At 36.8% G+C, this 16,965-nt stretch overlaps 1 protein-coding gene and 1 long non-coding RNA gene across 6 annotated transcripts; both read left to right on the plus strand.

The window, feature by feature from the left end:
• Window positions 1–1,617: 1,617 nt before the first annotated feature.
• On the plus strand, window positions 1,618–2,313 carry LOC130565989 (uncharacterized). The gene is made up of 3 exons (XR_008964424.1): window positions 1,618–1,662; window positions 1,847–1,988; window positions 2,063–2,313. It is a non-coding gene; the product is annotated as an uncharacterized LOC130565989 (long non-coding RNA).
• A 4,424-nt stretch (window positions 2,314–6,737) lies between these two features.
• scrn2 (secernin 2) lies at window positions 6,738–13,140 on the plus strand. Of its 5 annotated transcripts, XR_008964410.1 has the most exons (10): window positions 6,738–6,828; window positions 7,581–7,747; window positions 8,063–8,244; window positions 8,509–8,708; window positions 11,097–11,312; window positions 11,543–11,708; window positions 11,786–11,954; window positions 12,119–12,281; window positions 12,424–12,592; window positions 12,687–13,140. XR_008964410.1 is itself a non-coding variant. In XM_057352841.1 (9 exons), exons 2-8 carry the CDS (start codon window positions 7,586–7,588, stop codon window positions 12,269–12,271), a joined length of 1,248 nt encoding a protein of 415 aa, XP_057208824.1. In that variant the 5' UTR covers window positions 6,738–6,828; window positions 7,581–7,585; the 3' UTR covers window positions 12,272–12,281; window positions 12,424–13,140. The 5 variants fall into 5 exon arrangements, 4 of the variants coding, with proteins under 4 accessions (XP_057208824.1, XP_057208827.1, XP_057208825.1 ...); XM_057352841.1 differs by having other exon boundaries at window positions 12,424–13,140; XM_057352844.1 differs by lacking the exon at window positions 12,424–12,592.
• Window positions 13,141–16,965: the final 3,825 nt, after the last annotated feature.

Below are 16,965 nucleotides of genomic sequence, written 5' to 3' on the forward strand. Positions count from 1 at the left end.
ACTTGCCAAATCACTTCCATTTGTTTTATTAATAAAGGAAATTGGAAGTAAAATCGGTCTGGGTTATGACAAATGCTACACACAGCGAGAAAAAGAAAATTTGTATAGGAAAAAGATGCATCGAGAATTGTTTTATCATCACATTCGCCCTCTGAATCGTAATCGAATCGCATCGTGATGTGCCTAGAGATTCCCACCCCTACCGATGGCCGTAAATTCAAATCAGACGTCTTCCGTGTCTGGAATAAGATAACCTTGTTTGAAATGGGTTTGGCTAAAATAAAATTTTGGTTTCGTCTATACTACTAGGTACTTATACTGACTGGGTTACATAGAATTGCATTACTAAAAAGAGACTAAAATACAATTTTCATTGACTAAAACTAGACTAAAATGTCATCAGTTTTCGTCGACTAAAACTAGACGAAAATAGTCATGGATAATTCTGACTAAAATAAGACTAAAATGCTCAGACTTTTAGTCGACTGAAACTTGACTAGACTAAAAAGTGTATGAACTAAAACTAAACTAAACTAAACTACAAAAACTAAAATGACAGCTTGACACAAAGACTACACTAAAACTAAAATTAAAACAGGCCGCCAAAAACAACACTACTGGTCACTGGATCACCGCATCTTTTACCACATCGACAGCCACACTGGTTGTCCATACTGTATTTATTTTTCAGCATGTGTGTGTGTAATTAGGCTGACCGCAGAGGGGTTTACAGGGTAGAGCCCTAATAAGACATACGAGGCGGCATGTGCATAGACCCAGAGGGCGTCTGTGGCTTCGCCTGTGTTGGACTTTTGAGGCAGTCCTGCATGTTCAAAAATTTGTACAGAGACGTTCTCCAAAATCGATTAGAAGTTTATTATCAGATGTAAAAAGGAGTAACAAAGCTTTGGGTTGTCAGACGATCTCCTCACTCCACCACAAGCCAACAACCCAGAACATACACTTTCACACTTATTTATTCAGTATTTTACGCCGCTCCCTTCTTCTGATTCCGCCCTCTCCTCTGGGTGGTATCATTCTCAACAGCCAATCCTCGCGTTCCACGACTCTCTTCTGACTCCATTCCTTTGTTCACTTGTTCCTGCAAAACAACATCCGGTGCAATATGTTCGTTGCCACCCTGTGGTCAGTTGCTAGTTTCAGGAAGTGTCCCCTAGAGACAGTTTCTTTTGGGGAGTGTTCCCTAGATACAGTTTCTTGTGGCCGGACAACATACCAACATTCTTAACATTCTTTTAGTAAAAAGAAAACACTCAATCATCTAATGCTTTTAATTATGTAGCGTTGTTTCTTAATCCTATGATTCATTAAAACACATCACAACTCATGATTATACTTAAAACATATGCAGTGGATTGATTCATAACATTTCTTTTCTGTGTGACTCTTTGTGTGTGTGTGTGTGTGTTGACTTAGTTAAATTTATGGTTCCAACTCCCACTTATCCTGTCTCACTCCGTTTGCCACAGTAACTTTCCACTGAGTAAAATAGAAAGCACATGACAAAAGCACACAGCTTAATGATTTAATGAAAGAAAACACTTATTGATTATATTGATAATTAAATCATACTTTTATCTGAAAAATATTTCCACACCTGCTACCATGGAGGAAGAGGTTTGCGCATTGAGCCACAAACAGGTGTGTGAGAGTTTATCAAAGCCTTTGCCATGTGTGTTTGTGTTGTTGGAGGAAAATGAACTACACTAAAATTACATTTTGAGACCATTTATTGGAATAAAGATGGCCGTTTTAAAGCCTTTATCTGAATGACTTTTGGCCAACGCTTAAAGTTAACGGACTTCTTTCGGGCACCCGACTGCAGACTGTGAAACTGCCAGGAGAAGACCACCTCATGTTGTTTAGGTGGTAAAGATCACGCTGATCTGTACGTCACCATCACAGCGTTTAAAGACATGGATGGAGATTCACTGGCCAAACAGCCTGTGGCTGGCTGCATATTTAAGGTGACATAACACATAAGGTGACATCACGGGGTGACATCGTAACTGACACACAATATCCTTTATTCTCACCGCAGGTTACGGGTGTGGGAGTGACAGACGTTCCATCATTCTCGTGTACTGGATCAAAACCAAGAAGACAGCGATGATGCTAATTAAACCGTCCCAATTTTTTCCTGCCGAAACAACATTGATTATTTTACCACCGTTGTAACTGTGCAACCGTCGCTTTAATGCACGCTTAGGATGGATGAAAATCTTTTGTTTCGTGGTATTAGACAAAGGAAAATATGTGCCTTAAACTGATTTAATAGACCTTATCAGCGGATGTACAGAAGTGAAAGGATTGCACGCATTTCGGATCCTGCTTACATTAACCAAACTCTGAGAACAAAAGTATTAATAAACGATTTCCAGGGATGGATTTGATAGAGATCATAATTCCACATTTGCTATGTTTATTATTGATGATCTCAACGTGCTGCTGCCAAACAGAGGTGTTGAAGTGAGCTGATCAGACACTGTTATATGGTGTATTAATGATGGTGCTATGTACAATGACAACGATTGCTTACTACAGTTGCCGTTTTCCATTGTTGATGTCCTGTTCAAATCGAAACGAGACACATTTTTAAGTAAAACAAGATTTTCTAAAGGTAGGGGCGAGACTTCCCATCAGCTTTTTGGATTAGAAAAAGTGGGTGTCACATCCCAGGATTGAGGCATAAAGGGTTAAAAGACATGACTGATGGCGTTGTGAAATCTAAAAAAGAAGGTAATCATATTTTAAACAAATGCTCATTTGAAACAACACCCACCGTGCACAATAACACCAGGAATGTGCATTAAAATGGGGTTCCTTGTTGATGTGAAAACATGTCTATGGTTTTAAAGATGCTCTGTGCGACCGGTTTTGGGGGAAAAGGCGGACTTTGTTTTTGTGTGAACCTTCCATATTACCCGTGGAAAGTGCAGAAACGCATACTTGACTTTTTTGGTCATCTGCAATATTGAATGAGTTTGTATCATGTTGATGTTTTCACAGGCCCTAGCGCTTTCATGACAAAAAGCACAATAAAGGTGGGGTTTTTTTTGTAAGGGTGTGTTGTTATTCTTTTCACCACCTAACCAATGAAATCTATAGCACTTGATGTACACATATTGAAAAAGCAAATCTCTGCTCAATGTGAAACATGGCTTTTAGAGTATCTAGTGTAATGGAAATAATGTTGCCTAATATATATTACAAATCATTTTTTAGAAGCTACAGTATGGTCATTTTCCTCTTTCACAAATGCAACACTTATTTGGGGTCATGTGAAATTGTTTAATAAATCCCCACTTTCTTCAATTGTCTCGTAACTTCTTTTTGAGTTTTTAAGTTTAATAAACGGATGGCTTTTACCACTAGATGACCTCTACCACTGGAGGTGGTCATCACGTCAATCATTCTAATAATGATAGAATATTCTTGCAGTCCGTTATACAACGCCAAACAACATTCGGTCATATTTGTTTGCGCAGCACTTTTAACAATGTGTTATTTAACAATTCGATTTTAAAGTCTTTATACTGGCTTTTACTTTTCCGTAAAGCATCTGATCACGTGAAATGTCGCTTCGTTTTAATTAACTGTTTACACCCCTTCACCAGTAGGGGGCGTTGTTTAATAATTCTGTACTGAACAGTTGTTAAGGTTTCCTATTGTGTTTTAGCTGCTGAATGAAGGGTTTCTTTAGGTTCAAGCTCATAGGCTGATCTCAGACCACATTTTCTTAGAGAGTGCCTTAAAAAAAGGTTTCTTAAAAAGTAGCTTTCTTGAACTAATATATATATATATACAGGTGCTGGTCATATAATTAGAATATCATCAAAATGTTGATTTATTTCACTAATTCCATTCAAAAAGTGAAACTTTTCAAATCTGCTTTGTTTTATCTAATTTTGGTTGGATTTTTTTTAAGGCGATCAGAGGTAGATTTGCAAATGTCAACCCCAAGGTATTTAACACTGATTCCGCAAACTAAAGTTTTGTCTGTGTCATGTACAAATAAAAGTTCACTTTTCTTTGGATTCACCATAAGCCCAGAGGCCTAGGAGAATAAATCAAGAATACTCAGAGCAACTGATATCTGTGACTCATCTCTTAATAACAGACATGTATCATCAGCTAGCTGGCTGATTATTAAAGTTTTTTCACCAATTTTTATACCTTCAATAGGAGATTTTTTATATGTAAACTAAGCAGTTCTGCAGCTAGAAGAAAAAGTAAAGGGGAGATTGGGCATCCCTGACGAATACCACGACCAACGGCGAAACGGGGAGAAGTGCCAGAAGTTAAGGAAACACAGCTATTAATACCATTATATAGAGTTTGCATAATTTTTATAAAGAGTTACCAAACTCAAATTTAACCAACGCTTTGAAAATAATAGAATGCTCAACTGTGTCAAAGGCTTTATAAGAGTCAATAAACAGAATAGCAGCTTGTTTATTAATCAAATCAGAATAGTCTAGTATATCTAAAATTAATCTTACATTGTTGGAGATATGTTTATCCTTTAAGAACCCAGATTGGGTATTGGAAATAATATAATTTAAGGAACTTTTCAGTTTTTCTGCATAAACAGAAGCCAATAATTTATAATCCGAATTCAGGAGGGTAATAGAACGCCAATTATCTAAATACTGAGAGTCGTTATTCGGTGTAGGAATCAATGTTATGAGACACTGCTTCATTGATTCAGTCAGTTCGCCATTGTTAGCGCATTCTATAAGGGCATTGAAAAGAAGGTCTCCAATAGTCCCAAAATATTTTAAAAAACTCAAAAGGTAAACCATCGGGTCCTGGAGATTTGTTATTAGGCATTCTTTTGACTGCTTTATAAAGATCAGATTTAGAAAAAAGAGTATCACAGAGCTCTCTATTCTGCTCATTAATCTTGGGAACCGACTCAATTTTGTCAAAAAACGTGTTGAATCAAAGGGGTCATACAGTATAAGGGGGATATAATTTATGGTAAAATTGAAAGACATATAGGACGAGACTAAATTCGGATCATTAGTCAGGATGTTATTGATATAGATGGAAGAGATCTTTTTATTATTTACGTGTTTCTTTTCTAGCTTGAAAAAATAAGCAGAGTGAAGAACTCTATTCTGAGACGATAGCGGAAGTAACTTCTTCTTCTGTGGTTTTACTGGCGGTTGGCAAACCAGCTTATAGGTGCATTACCGCCACCTTATGAACTGGAGTGCTAGCGGAAGTAACGATACACTGCTTCGTGGCGGAACGGAAGATGCGTGACGTCATGTGAAAAGAGCGTATTGTTTGTGAATGTTTTGTTTGTGAATGTGTACCGGAGACTCCTGTTGGTCAAATTTGTTTCTCTGAGTCGAAAGCCAAAAATTATAATATACGATCTTTATTTCTTAAGAACATGATTTCTGTTCCACCTGTGATTTCCTTTTGGAATAATTTAATTCTTAACCTTAATTGGAAAAAATCTGGTCTCTACAGCAAAAATTCTTTCTCACAAATAAAGTGAAAGAAATTTCTTTTAAGCTCATACACAGGTTCTACCCCATAAAGAAGTTTATTCAAAGATTTAAATCTGACATTGAGCTAACATGCTCTTTTTGTTCGAACTCTGAAGAAACTGTGGTATACTTATTTTGGGCATGTCACCATTCTCTGAAGTTTTGGGTTGATCTTCTTGGTGTGTTTGTCAAGTGTAAGATTTTGCCAGGCTTCTCAGTACATATGGAAAACATTATGTTTGGGTATTATGACTCCGACACCAGAAACGAAAATATCTGTTTTGTTATTAATAAAAAAAATTCCCAAGTAAATTTCACATCCACAAATACAATTTTTCTAACTGTAAACCTGTCTTCTCTGTCTTCTTGAAAGAAATGGGAAATTATTTGAATGTAATTTCAGTATGTACTAATAAGAAAGCTATAAGGACTGTTAGGATTTGCTCTGCCTTTGATCTCTTGTAATTATGTTTAGATGATTGCCCTCTTATCTTTTTTTTTTTTGTGACTCATTTTCATTTTTTTTGTGGTAGATATTATGTGTTGTAAGCTTATTCTTATGTATGTTTCTGTTCTCTGCAATTAAAAAAAAGAAAAAAATTGTGTACCGGAAGTTCAGTTCGGGGTTTACAAAAGTGCGCATGCGCAGTAACATTTGTTTATGTTGTTAAAGTCCCCGTGAAATTGAAAATTACAATTCTTATTTCTTCATGAAATATTGCATTGTTTATAGTAAATAAATAGCTTATCAATGCGGGTCATTTAATTTTAAAATTCATATACCCTCATAATCTTCAGTTAAAATCAGAAAATTAACTTGACGCCCTGAAATTACTATCCATCTCAAATGACGTAAATTAGACGGCCTGGGCGGAGCATCCGTTAACTCCTTCCCTTTAACGTTCAGTCTGCTGCCAGTTTCATTTAAAAATGCAACAGCTCTTTTTATACATCCAATTCTTACTTCCATATTCTGACACATTTTCGAGTGAAAAGGAATTTCAAAGGAGAAAATAAGAAAATAAATTTCACTGGGACTAAATTTCCCACGTCTATACACCTTCAGTGTCACCAATTCTTTAGAATTTGCAGAAATATCTGCAAAAAAAGCTGGCCCATATTAAAGGTTCTGACAGCGTCTCTAAAAACATTTCATCAACGCTTTTCGCATGTCTGGCTAAAATAAAGGTTTATCTGGTCAGAGCGTTCAGAGGACCTTTATTTTGAAGTGTGTGCTGTAGCAGGTTGATCACTCTCAGCTCTGCCTCTCACGGGCTCGGTGACGGATCTGAAGCTTAATAAGGTAAAAACGTCATTGATTTAAATCACACATGGGCTAAACACTCAGACATAGTTTAATCTAAACCCAAATAATGCATGCGCATGGATGTCATATATTAATTTTCATGGGTGAGTTGATGATCGGATACACAGGCCACCAACATCAGACAAATAAAAATAATGGACATAACTCACGTAAACTCAACACTTCGGTCAGCAGTTTGTGACTGTTTTAAAGAGCGGATTTAATTCTATTTTGCATGCAATTCAAGATCTGAACTAAATAATCGGTGAAATGGAGGTCAAGCGATAAGCCGTAGCCTATGTAACCTGTTACCTGTCCTGCACTGAGATTTAACGCTACAGTAATCCCCAGCACTCCTTTACCAGTGCGCAATATTTAACTATAGCGACCAAAAATGGTCACTTATTACTAAAATGTTAAATTATTAAAAGTTGAATTATTATTATTAGAAAACTTGATATTCTTGTGCTTTGAATAATAATATATAACTAATATTTTATCCAAAGTGCATTCAAGGAGTACATTACAATAGCCTAACGTTATGTGTGTTTACTAGAGTCCCTTGCAGTACCACTGTATGTAATGATGCTTCTAAACAGTGTATTTTGTGAAAACCACTTTACAAATACATTCATCTTGACTATGTACAGTATCTTTAATATTGGTTCTTTTTTACATTCTTTAAATCTTTCTATTACATATATTCGGATCATTTTAAATTCTCCATTGATCCTGTGTATTGATTTAAGATAGGATGGCTGAACTGCCTCAGTCATGTGACTGTTTCGTATCTCTACCTCCTGGTTCTAAAGAAGACTATGTGGTCTTTGGTAAGAACTCTGACCGCCCGAGAGATGAGGTGCAGGAGGTGGTGTATTACCCTGCGTCCTCACACGCTCCTGGGTCTACAGTGGAGGTAATACACCTGCCTTAAGAGACGGCTTGTTTTACACGCTCATGTGCATGTATTTACATGTAATGTCAAGTTCTGCAACAAGAGAATACGTTGTTCCTTTGGCTCTGTGTGATGTTTTTGCTGTTACCTAATAGTTTTGGCTTCGGCTTCTGTGACCAAATGTAGTTTACTTTACTGAATTAAGTTCATAAAATGTATACATTATATTCACAGTCAGATGGCTTTTATATCTTTTTATGATTTCTTGAATTTTCTTGAGAATGCACTGTATTAAAGATACAGCAGGCCAAACCTTTCTGATTTTTTTCACTGTAGTGCACGTTCATTTCTATCCCTCAAGCTGAGCATACCCATGCGGTTGTGCTGAGCAGACCCGCTTGGATTTGGGGGGCTGAGATGGGGGCTAATGAACATGGGGTGTGTATCGGAAATGAAGCGGTGTGGACCAAGGAGCCTGTGGATCCAGAGGAAGCTTTGCTGGGAATGGACCTGGTTCGGTGAGACCAGAACAACTACACATTTTTTCCTTTAGGTTTCTTATCCATTAAAGTGTAACCTTATTATTTACTCACAGCATGTTTTACATATTGTCATTCTTAATTATATACGTACTGCATATGTTTCTTTTTTATGTCTTTTAAAAGGTACAGTGTAAATTTGTGTCAGTTTCGCTTTCCATTTCTTCGACAATATTTATTTACAATGACCAATACTGCAGGTAAACATTCTATTGACAAAAGATGTTGTGTCTGTGTGTTCAGGTTGGGTCTGGAGCGCGGGGACAGCGCGGGGTCCGCTCTGAATGTCATCACAGGTCTACTTGAGCAGCACGGTCAGGGTGGAGCCTGTAGGGAGACCACCGAACCCTTAAGTTACCACAACACCTTCTTACTAGTTGACCTTCAGGAAGCCTGGGTCCTAGAAACTGCTGGAAAACTTTGGGCTGCTCAAAAAGTCACAGGTGAGTGAGGAGACATGCTTGTGGTTTCTGACGATCATTGGTGTTTAAACGGGTATGATTTTTTATAAAAAATTAAATGATTTATTTAATGGATTAAATAATGTATTGTTATAGGGTAAGGGCATGAGCATAACTATTTTAGTCAAATTTATTTAAAACATTTCAACATTTCTTAGAATTTGGTTTACTTGAAGGAACAATTGACCCCCCCAAAAATAAAAAAATAATTCTGTCATCATTTGGTCACCCTCGAGTTGTTCTGAATCTGTTCTTTGTTTTGATGAACACAGAGAAAGATATTTGAAAGAATGCTTGTAACCAAACAGTTCTTGGCCACCATTGACTACCATAGTATAAAAAATGACAATGGTCGCCAAAAGTGCCCCAGAACTGTTTGCTGTCCTATATTCTTCAAAATATCTTCTTTTGTGTTCAACAGAACAGACATTTAAATTTTTCTTACTATGGTAGTCAATGGTGGCTAAGAACTGTTTGGTTACAAGCATTCTTTCAAATATCTTCTCTGTGTTTATCAGAACAAAGAAATGCATACAGATTTGGAACAACTTAAGGGTGAGCAAATTATGACAGAATTTTTATTTTTGGGTGAACTGTTCCTTTAAGCCTTAAAGAGCAGGTTTCAAGGTTTTTGTAAGTGTCCTAATGTTGTATTAGAGTCCCCAACAACACGTTCAAATGCATCAAAGGTAAAAACACGGTGCTATTTTCTTAAAATAAGCATTTAGTATCTATCCATTTCTCAAAGATCCCTAAACGATTCCTCCGAAGCTGTTCAAATGTTCCGCTTCTCTAAGCTCCTCCCTACCGCGAGTCCAGTGTGCTCCGATTGGCCAACTGGCCCAATCAGTTGTGATTGGTCTTTCTTCATACACTGAGTGTCAGAAACGAAACGCCCATTACCACAGTTCTTATCTCAGGAAGGTTTTTGTAAACAAAGACGCTGTGTGTAAAAATGGCATCAGTATTACCATATCACAAGTTTTTATCTTCATAAACTTATCTTCATAAACCATTCAGACTATTGTTTTTATCTTCATAAACTTATCTTCATAAACCATTCAGACTATTGTTTTCTGTTGATCTTTTTTCGTCATAGCTGTGGGAGAACAACAACGGCTCTATCCAAAAGTTGATCATTACTTTGATTATACAGAGAGGAGTAACTGAGCAAGTTAGCGAGAGCTTCCAAAGATAATGCACACAACTTTACATAATAAAATGATATAGTGCTGCAGTCCGTTTTTAAAATAATGACAAGCAAACCATTTTGTTTGAAGGGGATCGTGACCACAGCTAAACTTTGCACACTTGACAAAACCATAATGTGAGACACGTTAGCAAAGTGCTACCGTGACTAAACGATAAAGGGATACAGTTCGTACAATACTACAACATGTAGAATGACAACAGTCTACAATAACCGCCACATTATTAGGTAAGAGTTGTATTATTAAAACTGTAACACTGTTAACTTATACGTTGTTTACCTGGAAACCTACAGCTGTACTAAATATACAACACGTATTAGCACAGTTACTTTAACGTATATTGTAAGCACTCAATTTAACATGTACACATAACGTATTTATCATACTTACAGCTTGTGGTTCTGAGACGCTTGTTAGTCCAAATAAAGTTGGTATTTACTTATCTTTAAGGTTCTAGTTGCTGGCAAATCCTGCGTTGAACTCTCCAAAATTTGAGAAGCAGTCTTCGGTAAAATGACGAGCACATTACACAGGGTTGGAATTGTACTGCAGTGGTATCGTGGAAAAAAAATGTAACCACTTATCCTTCACATCGTCATCCTTTGGCAGCGAAAACAAAGTACATTTGCATTCACAGCACAAAACACAGCGTCCCCTCGACATGTTGTATACGCAACATTACCTGAAGTGCTAGTGGGCAGGTCAGAGTGTTCCTGTTTCGCGGGAAGGCGGGGATTGTGCTGATGCATTACACTGTGATGTATCGATGTTACACTCAAAAGATTCGAAAGCCTAACGATTTGTTTGGTCGACTCCTTACTTTGGAAGCCAATATCTTAATTTATCATGGACTTTTTGGAATAACAACTTTGCAGATCGTCAAAATTGAAGGAAAGCTACGTTACACACTGAAATGCCGGTAATTTTATGAGATTCATGAAACCTGCTCTTTAAAGCCAACATTCACTCAAGTTGCCATGCAACTTTAAATCCCAGATTTTCAAGATGGTCTTTTGGACCAAGCCGCACTTGTATTTGTACAGTAGCTAAATCTGCATATGCATAATATTGTATATCTTATGTAGTGAGGTCTTGTGTTCAAAAAAGCTTGTTTTACAGTGTTTGTCTCTAAAAATAAACTTGAGAATTTTTTTATCAGAGGGAGTCAAGAATATCTCAAACCAGCTGACGATAGGCTCGGAGATCTCCGCAGAGCATCCAGACCTGCGCAGCGTGGCCCAGACTCAGGGCTGGTGGAGTGGGGAGGGGGAATTTAGCTTCACTGCTGCCTTCAGCCCTGATGACCCCCCTGCCAGGATGGAGATGGCCAAGCAACGCTACAAGGGCGGCACAGCCCTGCTTCAGCAACATGATGGTAAGTGCACTTTACTCTGATGTCATAACTTACATGCAAGTTTTATTTAGGTTGCCCAAATGTACATTTGCCTTCAGTTTAGTTTTTCAGCTAAACATACCAACCTGTTTATGACCCTATTCAGGTCAGATATAATATGCTCTAATCTTATGATGATGTATCCAGTTGTGTGTTGTGTTTATTTTGTAATTCTGCACTTTCCTTCACTGACCTTTGACCCCTGAGCACAGGCTCTGTGACAGCAGAGGTGATGATGAGCATCCTGAGGGACAAAGCCAGTGGGATCTGTATGGACTCCGAGGGCTTCCGTACCACAGGCAGCATGGTGTCCATTCTCCCACGAAAGCCAGACATGCCCTGCATCCACTTTTTCACTGCCACTCCTGACCCCTCCAGGTGTGACCCCTACATACTCAGCCGAAGTGCTTCTTTTCCAGGCAGATATTTTACTTTTTCACTCTCTCTAATTGCAGGTCTGTATTCAAGCCTTTTATCTTCTCTGAGAACATGAGGTCTGTCAGCATGGTGGTATCTCCGCATTACGGTCCAGATGATCCTGTTAAGACACAGCCTCGATTTCAGCATCAAGTGGATCGCAAACATGAGCTCTACAAAGCCCACCAGACAGCACTGACCAATTCGGTAAGTCTGAGGTGTAATGGAGACTAAAGGCTTTTTCTTCTATTAAAAAAAGAAATAGCAGTTTCTAATGCAAAAACACTGATATGAATGAAATAACCATGTAAATAATTGTATTTGCATGGATGTATTGTATGTGTGTGTGTGTGTGTGTGTGTGTGTAACAGGATGCTGCCGTCTCTCTACAAGAGACTATGAGAAATTTGGAGTCTCAATGTGTTGAAGAGATAGAGGCCATGCTTAGGGGAGAGATACAGGGCCAGGAGCTTGGTGACCTGTTCTTCGACTGTGTGGACGCAGAGATCAAATTCTACCAGTGAAACTGAGCAGGTAAATCTCATGGGATGCTGATAGAAAAATGCTGTGAATTAACACGTTTTCTACTTAAAGGGATAGTTCACCCAAAACAAAAATTCTGTCATCATTTACTCACCCTCTGGTCATGTTAAACATGTATGACTTTTTTCCGCAGAGCACAAAAGAAGATATTTTGAAGAATTCTGAACAACGGTCGTGGCGGTACCCATTCACTTCTATTGTAGGGACACAAAACCAATCAATAGGTTCTGCCATTGTTCGGTTGCCAACATTCTTCAAAATATCTTCCTTTGTGTTCTGCAGAAGAAAGAAAGTCTTACAGGGTGAGTAAATGACAACAGAATTTTCATTTTTATTGTGACTGCTGCCCCATCTGTCTTTCTGTGATATGGCTTGTAACTTATAACTGTTTTGCAGTTCTCATTGTGAATGTAACTAGTGCTTGCTGATCTGCCTGAAGAGAAAGAGAGAGAGAGAGAGAGAGAGAGAGAGAGAGAGAGAGAGAGAAAGTCCAGGGCACACAGGTTCCTGCCTGCTGAAGTCCTGCTCTCCTAGATCCCCCGATGCCATGCCAAACTAATTGTGATGTCCATGCCACATTAACTGTAGCAGTTAAAAAAGACACATTATAACACACTAGATGTTCATGTGAGTGGATCACCATAATCATGTTTAATTGTCTCAAAGGACGGTCATGTATGCATCGCATTGACCAGTTTGTGATAGATTACTAAGGTGTGTATGTGCTGTGTGTACTGTAGATGTGTGAGAAGGGAGACATAAGTGAAAGTCATTCCTGTTAAGAGAAGGGTTCAGCTACCAGACTGTCCCTCTGAGGAGAAATACAATAAATGTTAATGATTCAACCTGACTGGGATCTTTATTACGGTCATGTTATAGAGCGTCTCTGTTGGTCGGGGAGTGAGGTTTACAGACTGCACAGCTCTTCACTAGCTGGCCTCCGTTACACTCGCCCCCCTAAACCTCACTCCCATCCGGATCACGGCAACAACGTAACCGGTCCTACTCGCACCGCTCTGCGCGGGCCTCGAACCGACGTTGGTCCGGATGGGAGACGGACAGGCGCTCTAACGAGGAGGCTAAAGAAATTAATCTTAGCATATTAATGCATATGAATCTGAATGCACAATATAAAACATGATGACCAGTCTCTTCATATGTATATTTTGTTCAAAAAATATAGGCTATATATATATATATATATATTAGTTCAAGAAAGCTACTTTTTAAGAAACCTTTTTTTAAGGCACTCTCTAAGAAAATGTGGTCTGAGATCAGCCTATGTGCTTGAACCTAAAGAAACCATTCAGCAGCTAAAACACAATAGGAAACCTTTACAACTGTTCAGTACAGAATTATTAAACAACGCCCCTACTGGTGAAGGGGTGTCAACAGTTAATTAAAATGAAGCGACATTTCACGTGATCAGTTACTTTACGGAAAAGTAAAAGCCAGTATAAAGACTTTAAAATTGAATTGTTAAATAACACATTGTTTAAAGTGCTGCACAAACAAATATAACTGAATGTTGTTTGGCGTTGTATAACGGACTGTAAAAATATTATATCATTATTAGAATGATTGACGTGATGACCACCTCCAGTGGTAGAGGTCATCTAGTGGTAAAAGCCATCATTTTATTAAAATAAAAACTCAACATTTGTGAAAAAGGAAAATGAGCATACTGTAGCTTCTAAAAAATGATTTGTAATATATATTAGGCAACATTATTTCCATTACCCTAGATGCTCTAAAAGCCATGTTTCACATTGAGCAGAGACTTTGCTTTTTCAATATGTGTACATCAAGTGCTGTAGATTTCATTGGTTAGGTGGTGAAAAGAATAACACACCACCCTTATAAAACAAAATACCTTTATTTGGAGGCGTATGCTTTTTGTCATGAAAGCGCTATGGCCTGTGAAAACATCAACATGATTCAAACTCATTCAATATTGCAGATGACCAAAAAAGTAAATTACGCGTTTTTGCACTTTCCTCGGGTAATATGGAAGATTCACACAAAAATAAAGTCCGCTTTTTCCCCCAAACCCGGTTTCACATTAATGAACCATATAACAGTGTCTATTACACTGTAAGCCCATACACGTTGATTCAACTTAAAAAAGTTATAGAAACTCGTTCCCCTAAAAAAGTTAATTTTGTCTTGTTGAACAAACAAGAGATTTTACGTTCAAAGTACTTCACCTTTATATGTATTTATATTGGAATGTTTTAGTTATTTGAACTAACATAATCTTTTACAATAACTAAAATTTATCAGTGTAGGTAACTCAAAATACTAAATTGCACAAACTTGCTTTAGTAGTCAAAATTAGTTGGTATTTTTAAATGTATTCAATGCACAATAAGCCACAACAAAATATATATCTTAGAAGGATTTATTTGAATTCACAAATTCAACATTTCCAACAGTAACATCATGCATGAAATATCAAGTTTCCTATTCAGTATCCTGACATGTTTCAAGAAAATCACAAAGCTGGCAGCGAAGCTTAACTTGAAACTGTCTTACAGATTGTTGTTGCTGTCTTGCTGTATGGAAACGAGATATGTGTATTTTAAGGCTGTTAAAAGACTTAAAAGTACATAAACATTCCTGGTACAGGCATGGAAAAGGTTGGCTTCTTGCATAGCTCCCATGTTTAAGTCTGTAATGTTTTAACAAGTGTCCCTTTTTGTCACAAGCAAACACACAGTACTTACATTTCCACATTTTGCTTAATTTTGATTGGATTTTCTTGGAACCTGCGAAATATATATAAAAAACACATTAGATTGATTATACCATGTTAAACACAAGGCAAACTGTATTGAAACCGTATGATCTGTTGTTTTTTTATAAACATCTCGTAATGTTATCAAGCATGACATGGCAGAGCAGACTTAGTGTTAAAATAAATTAAGTAACTAACTAGCTTGGCTAACACAAAGTTGATGAGCATGAGGTTGCATTTTGTCAATATCTAACTTGGAATATTATCCATCACGTGCATGAAAAAGATCGATTTGTAAACATACACTAGTTAATACTTAACATACAAAAGTAATGTGAAAGGTTGTACAAAAAGCCTTAATGAACGACACCGATCTGGTGTGGTCAAAAATAACATCTTGTAAAGTTATCAAGCATGACATGGCAGAACAGACTTAGTGTTAAAATATGAAGTAACGTCTTGGCTAACATCACGTTGATGACCACGAGGTTGCACTTTTTCTTATATCTAACTTGGAATATTATCCATCATGTGCATGAAAAAAGATCGATTTGTAAACATGAGCTAGTTTGTGAAATACGTAATTTACATACAAAAGTAATGTGAAACTTATGGAAGCCCGTTAACGCCAGGGTTGGGAATTTTTTTTTAGATTTTATAAGTCATTATTATGACTTAGTATCTCAAAATAATGAGAAACTAAGTCAAAATTTCGACTTAGTAACTCAACTCAACTTTATTTATATAGCGCTTTTTACAATTTTCATTGTTACAAAGCAGCTGTACATAAGACATATTGACTATAAGCAAAACAATTAAAGTTGTACCTGCAAAAACAAGAAAAAGTTGAAAACACAGAAGACAGACATACCCACATACAAAACACCCCACACACACAATATGCACAAACTGTATTGAAACCGAAGTCGAAGTAACTCATAATAATGACTTAGTATCTCATAATAATGAGAAACTAAGTCGCTTAGTAACTCATAATAATGACTTAGTATCTCATAATAATGACTTAGTATCTCATAATAATGAGAAACTAAGTCGAAATTTCGACTTAATAACTCATAATAATGAGAAACTAACTCATAATAATGACTTAGTAACTCATAATAATGACTTAGTATCTCATAATAATGACTTAGTATCTCATAATAATGAGAAACTAAGTCGAAATTTCGACTTAGTTTCTCATTATTTTGAGATACCAAGTCATTATTATGAGAAAGTTTCTCATTATTATGAGAAAGTTTCTCATTATTATGAGAAAGTTTCTCATTATTATGAGATACTAAGTCATTATTATGAGTTATTAAGTCGAAATTTCGACTTAGTTTCTCATTATTTTGAGATACTTAAATCATTATTATGAGAAAGTTTCTCATTATTATGAGTTACTAAGTCGAAATTTTGACTTAGTTTCTCATTATTATGAGATACTAAGTCATTATTATGAGATACTAAGTCATTATTATGAGATACTATTAAGTCGACATTTCGACTTAGTTTCTCATTATTTTGAGATACTTAAATCATTATTATGAGAAAGTTTCTCATTATTATGAGTTACTAAGTCGAAATTTTGACTTAGTTTCTCATTATTATGAGATACTAAGTCATTATTATGAGATACTAAGTCATTATTATGAGATACTATTAAGTCGACATTTCGACTTAGTTTCTCATTATTTTGAGATACTAAGTCATAATAATGACTTATAAAATCTAAAAAAATTCCCAACCCTGGCGGAAACGTGCTTCCATACATACCAGTGTCTCAACTGCACAAAATCCAATTTTAGCAGACATGCATTCAAAATTCTGAGGACACAGACCCCCAAAAATGATGACTGAAATGCTCTCTAACATAAAAAGAATTAACCCATTAATCCATTCATGTCATTACTTCTGACTATATGCTTTTGACTC

Source organism: Triplophysa rosa, linkage group LG15 (genome assembly GCF_024868665.1).
Source record: "Triplophysa rosa linkage group LG15, Trosa_1v2, whole genome shotgun sequence".
In the NCBI taxonomy this organism is placed as follows: Eukaryota; Metazoa; Chordata; class Actinopteri; order Cypriniformes; family Nemacheilidae; genus Triplophysa; species Triplophysa rosa.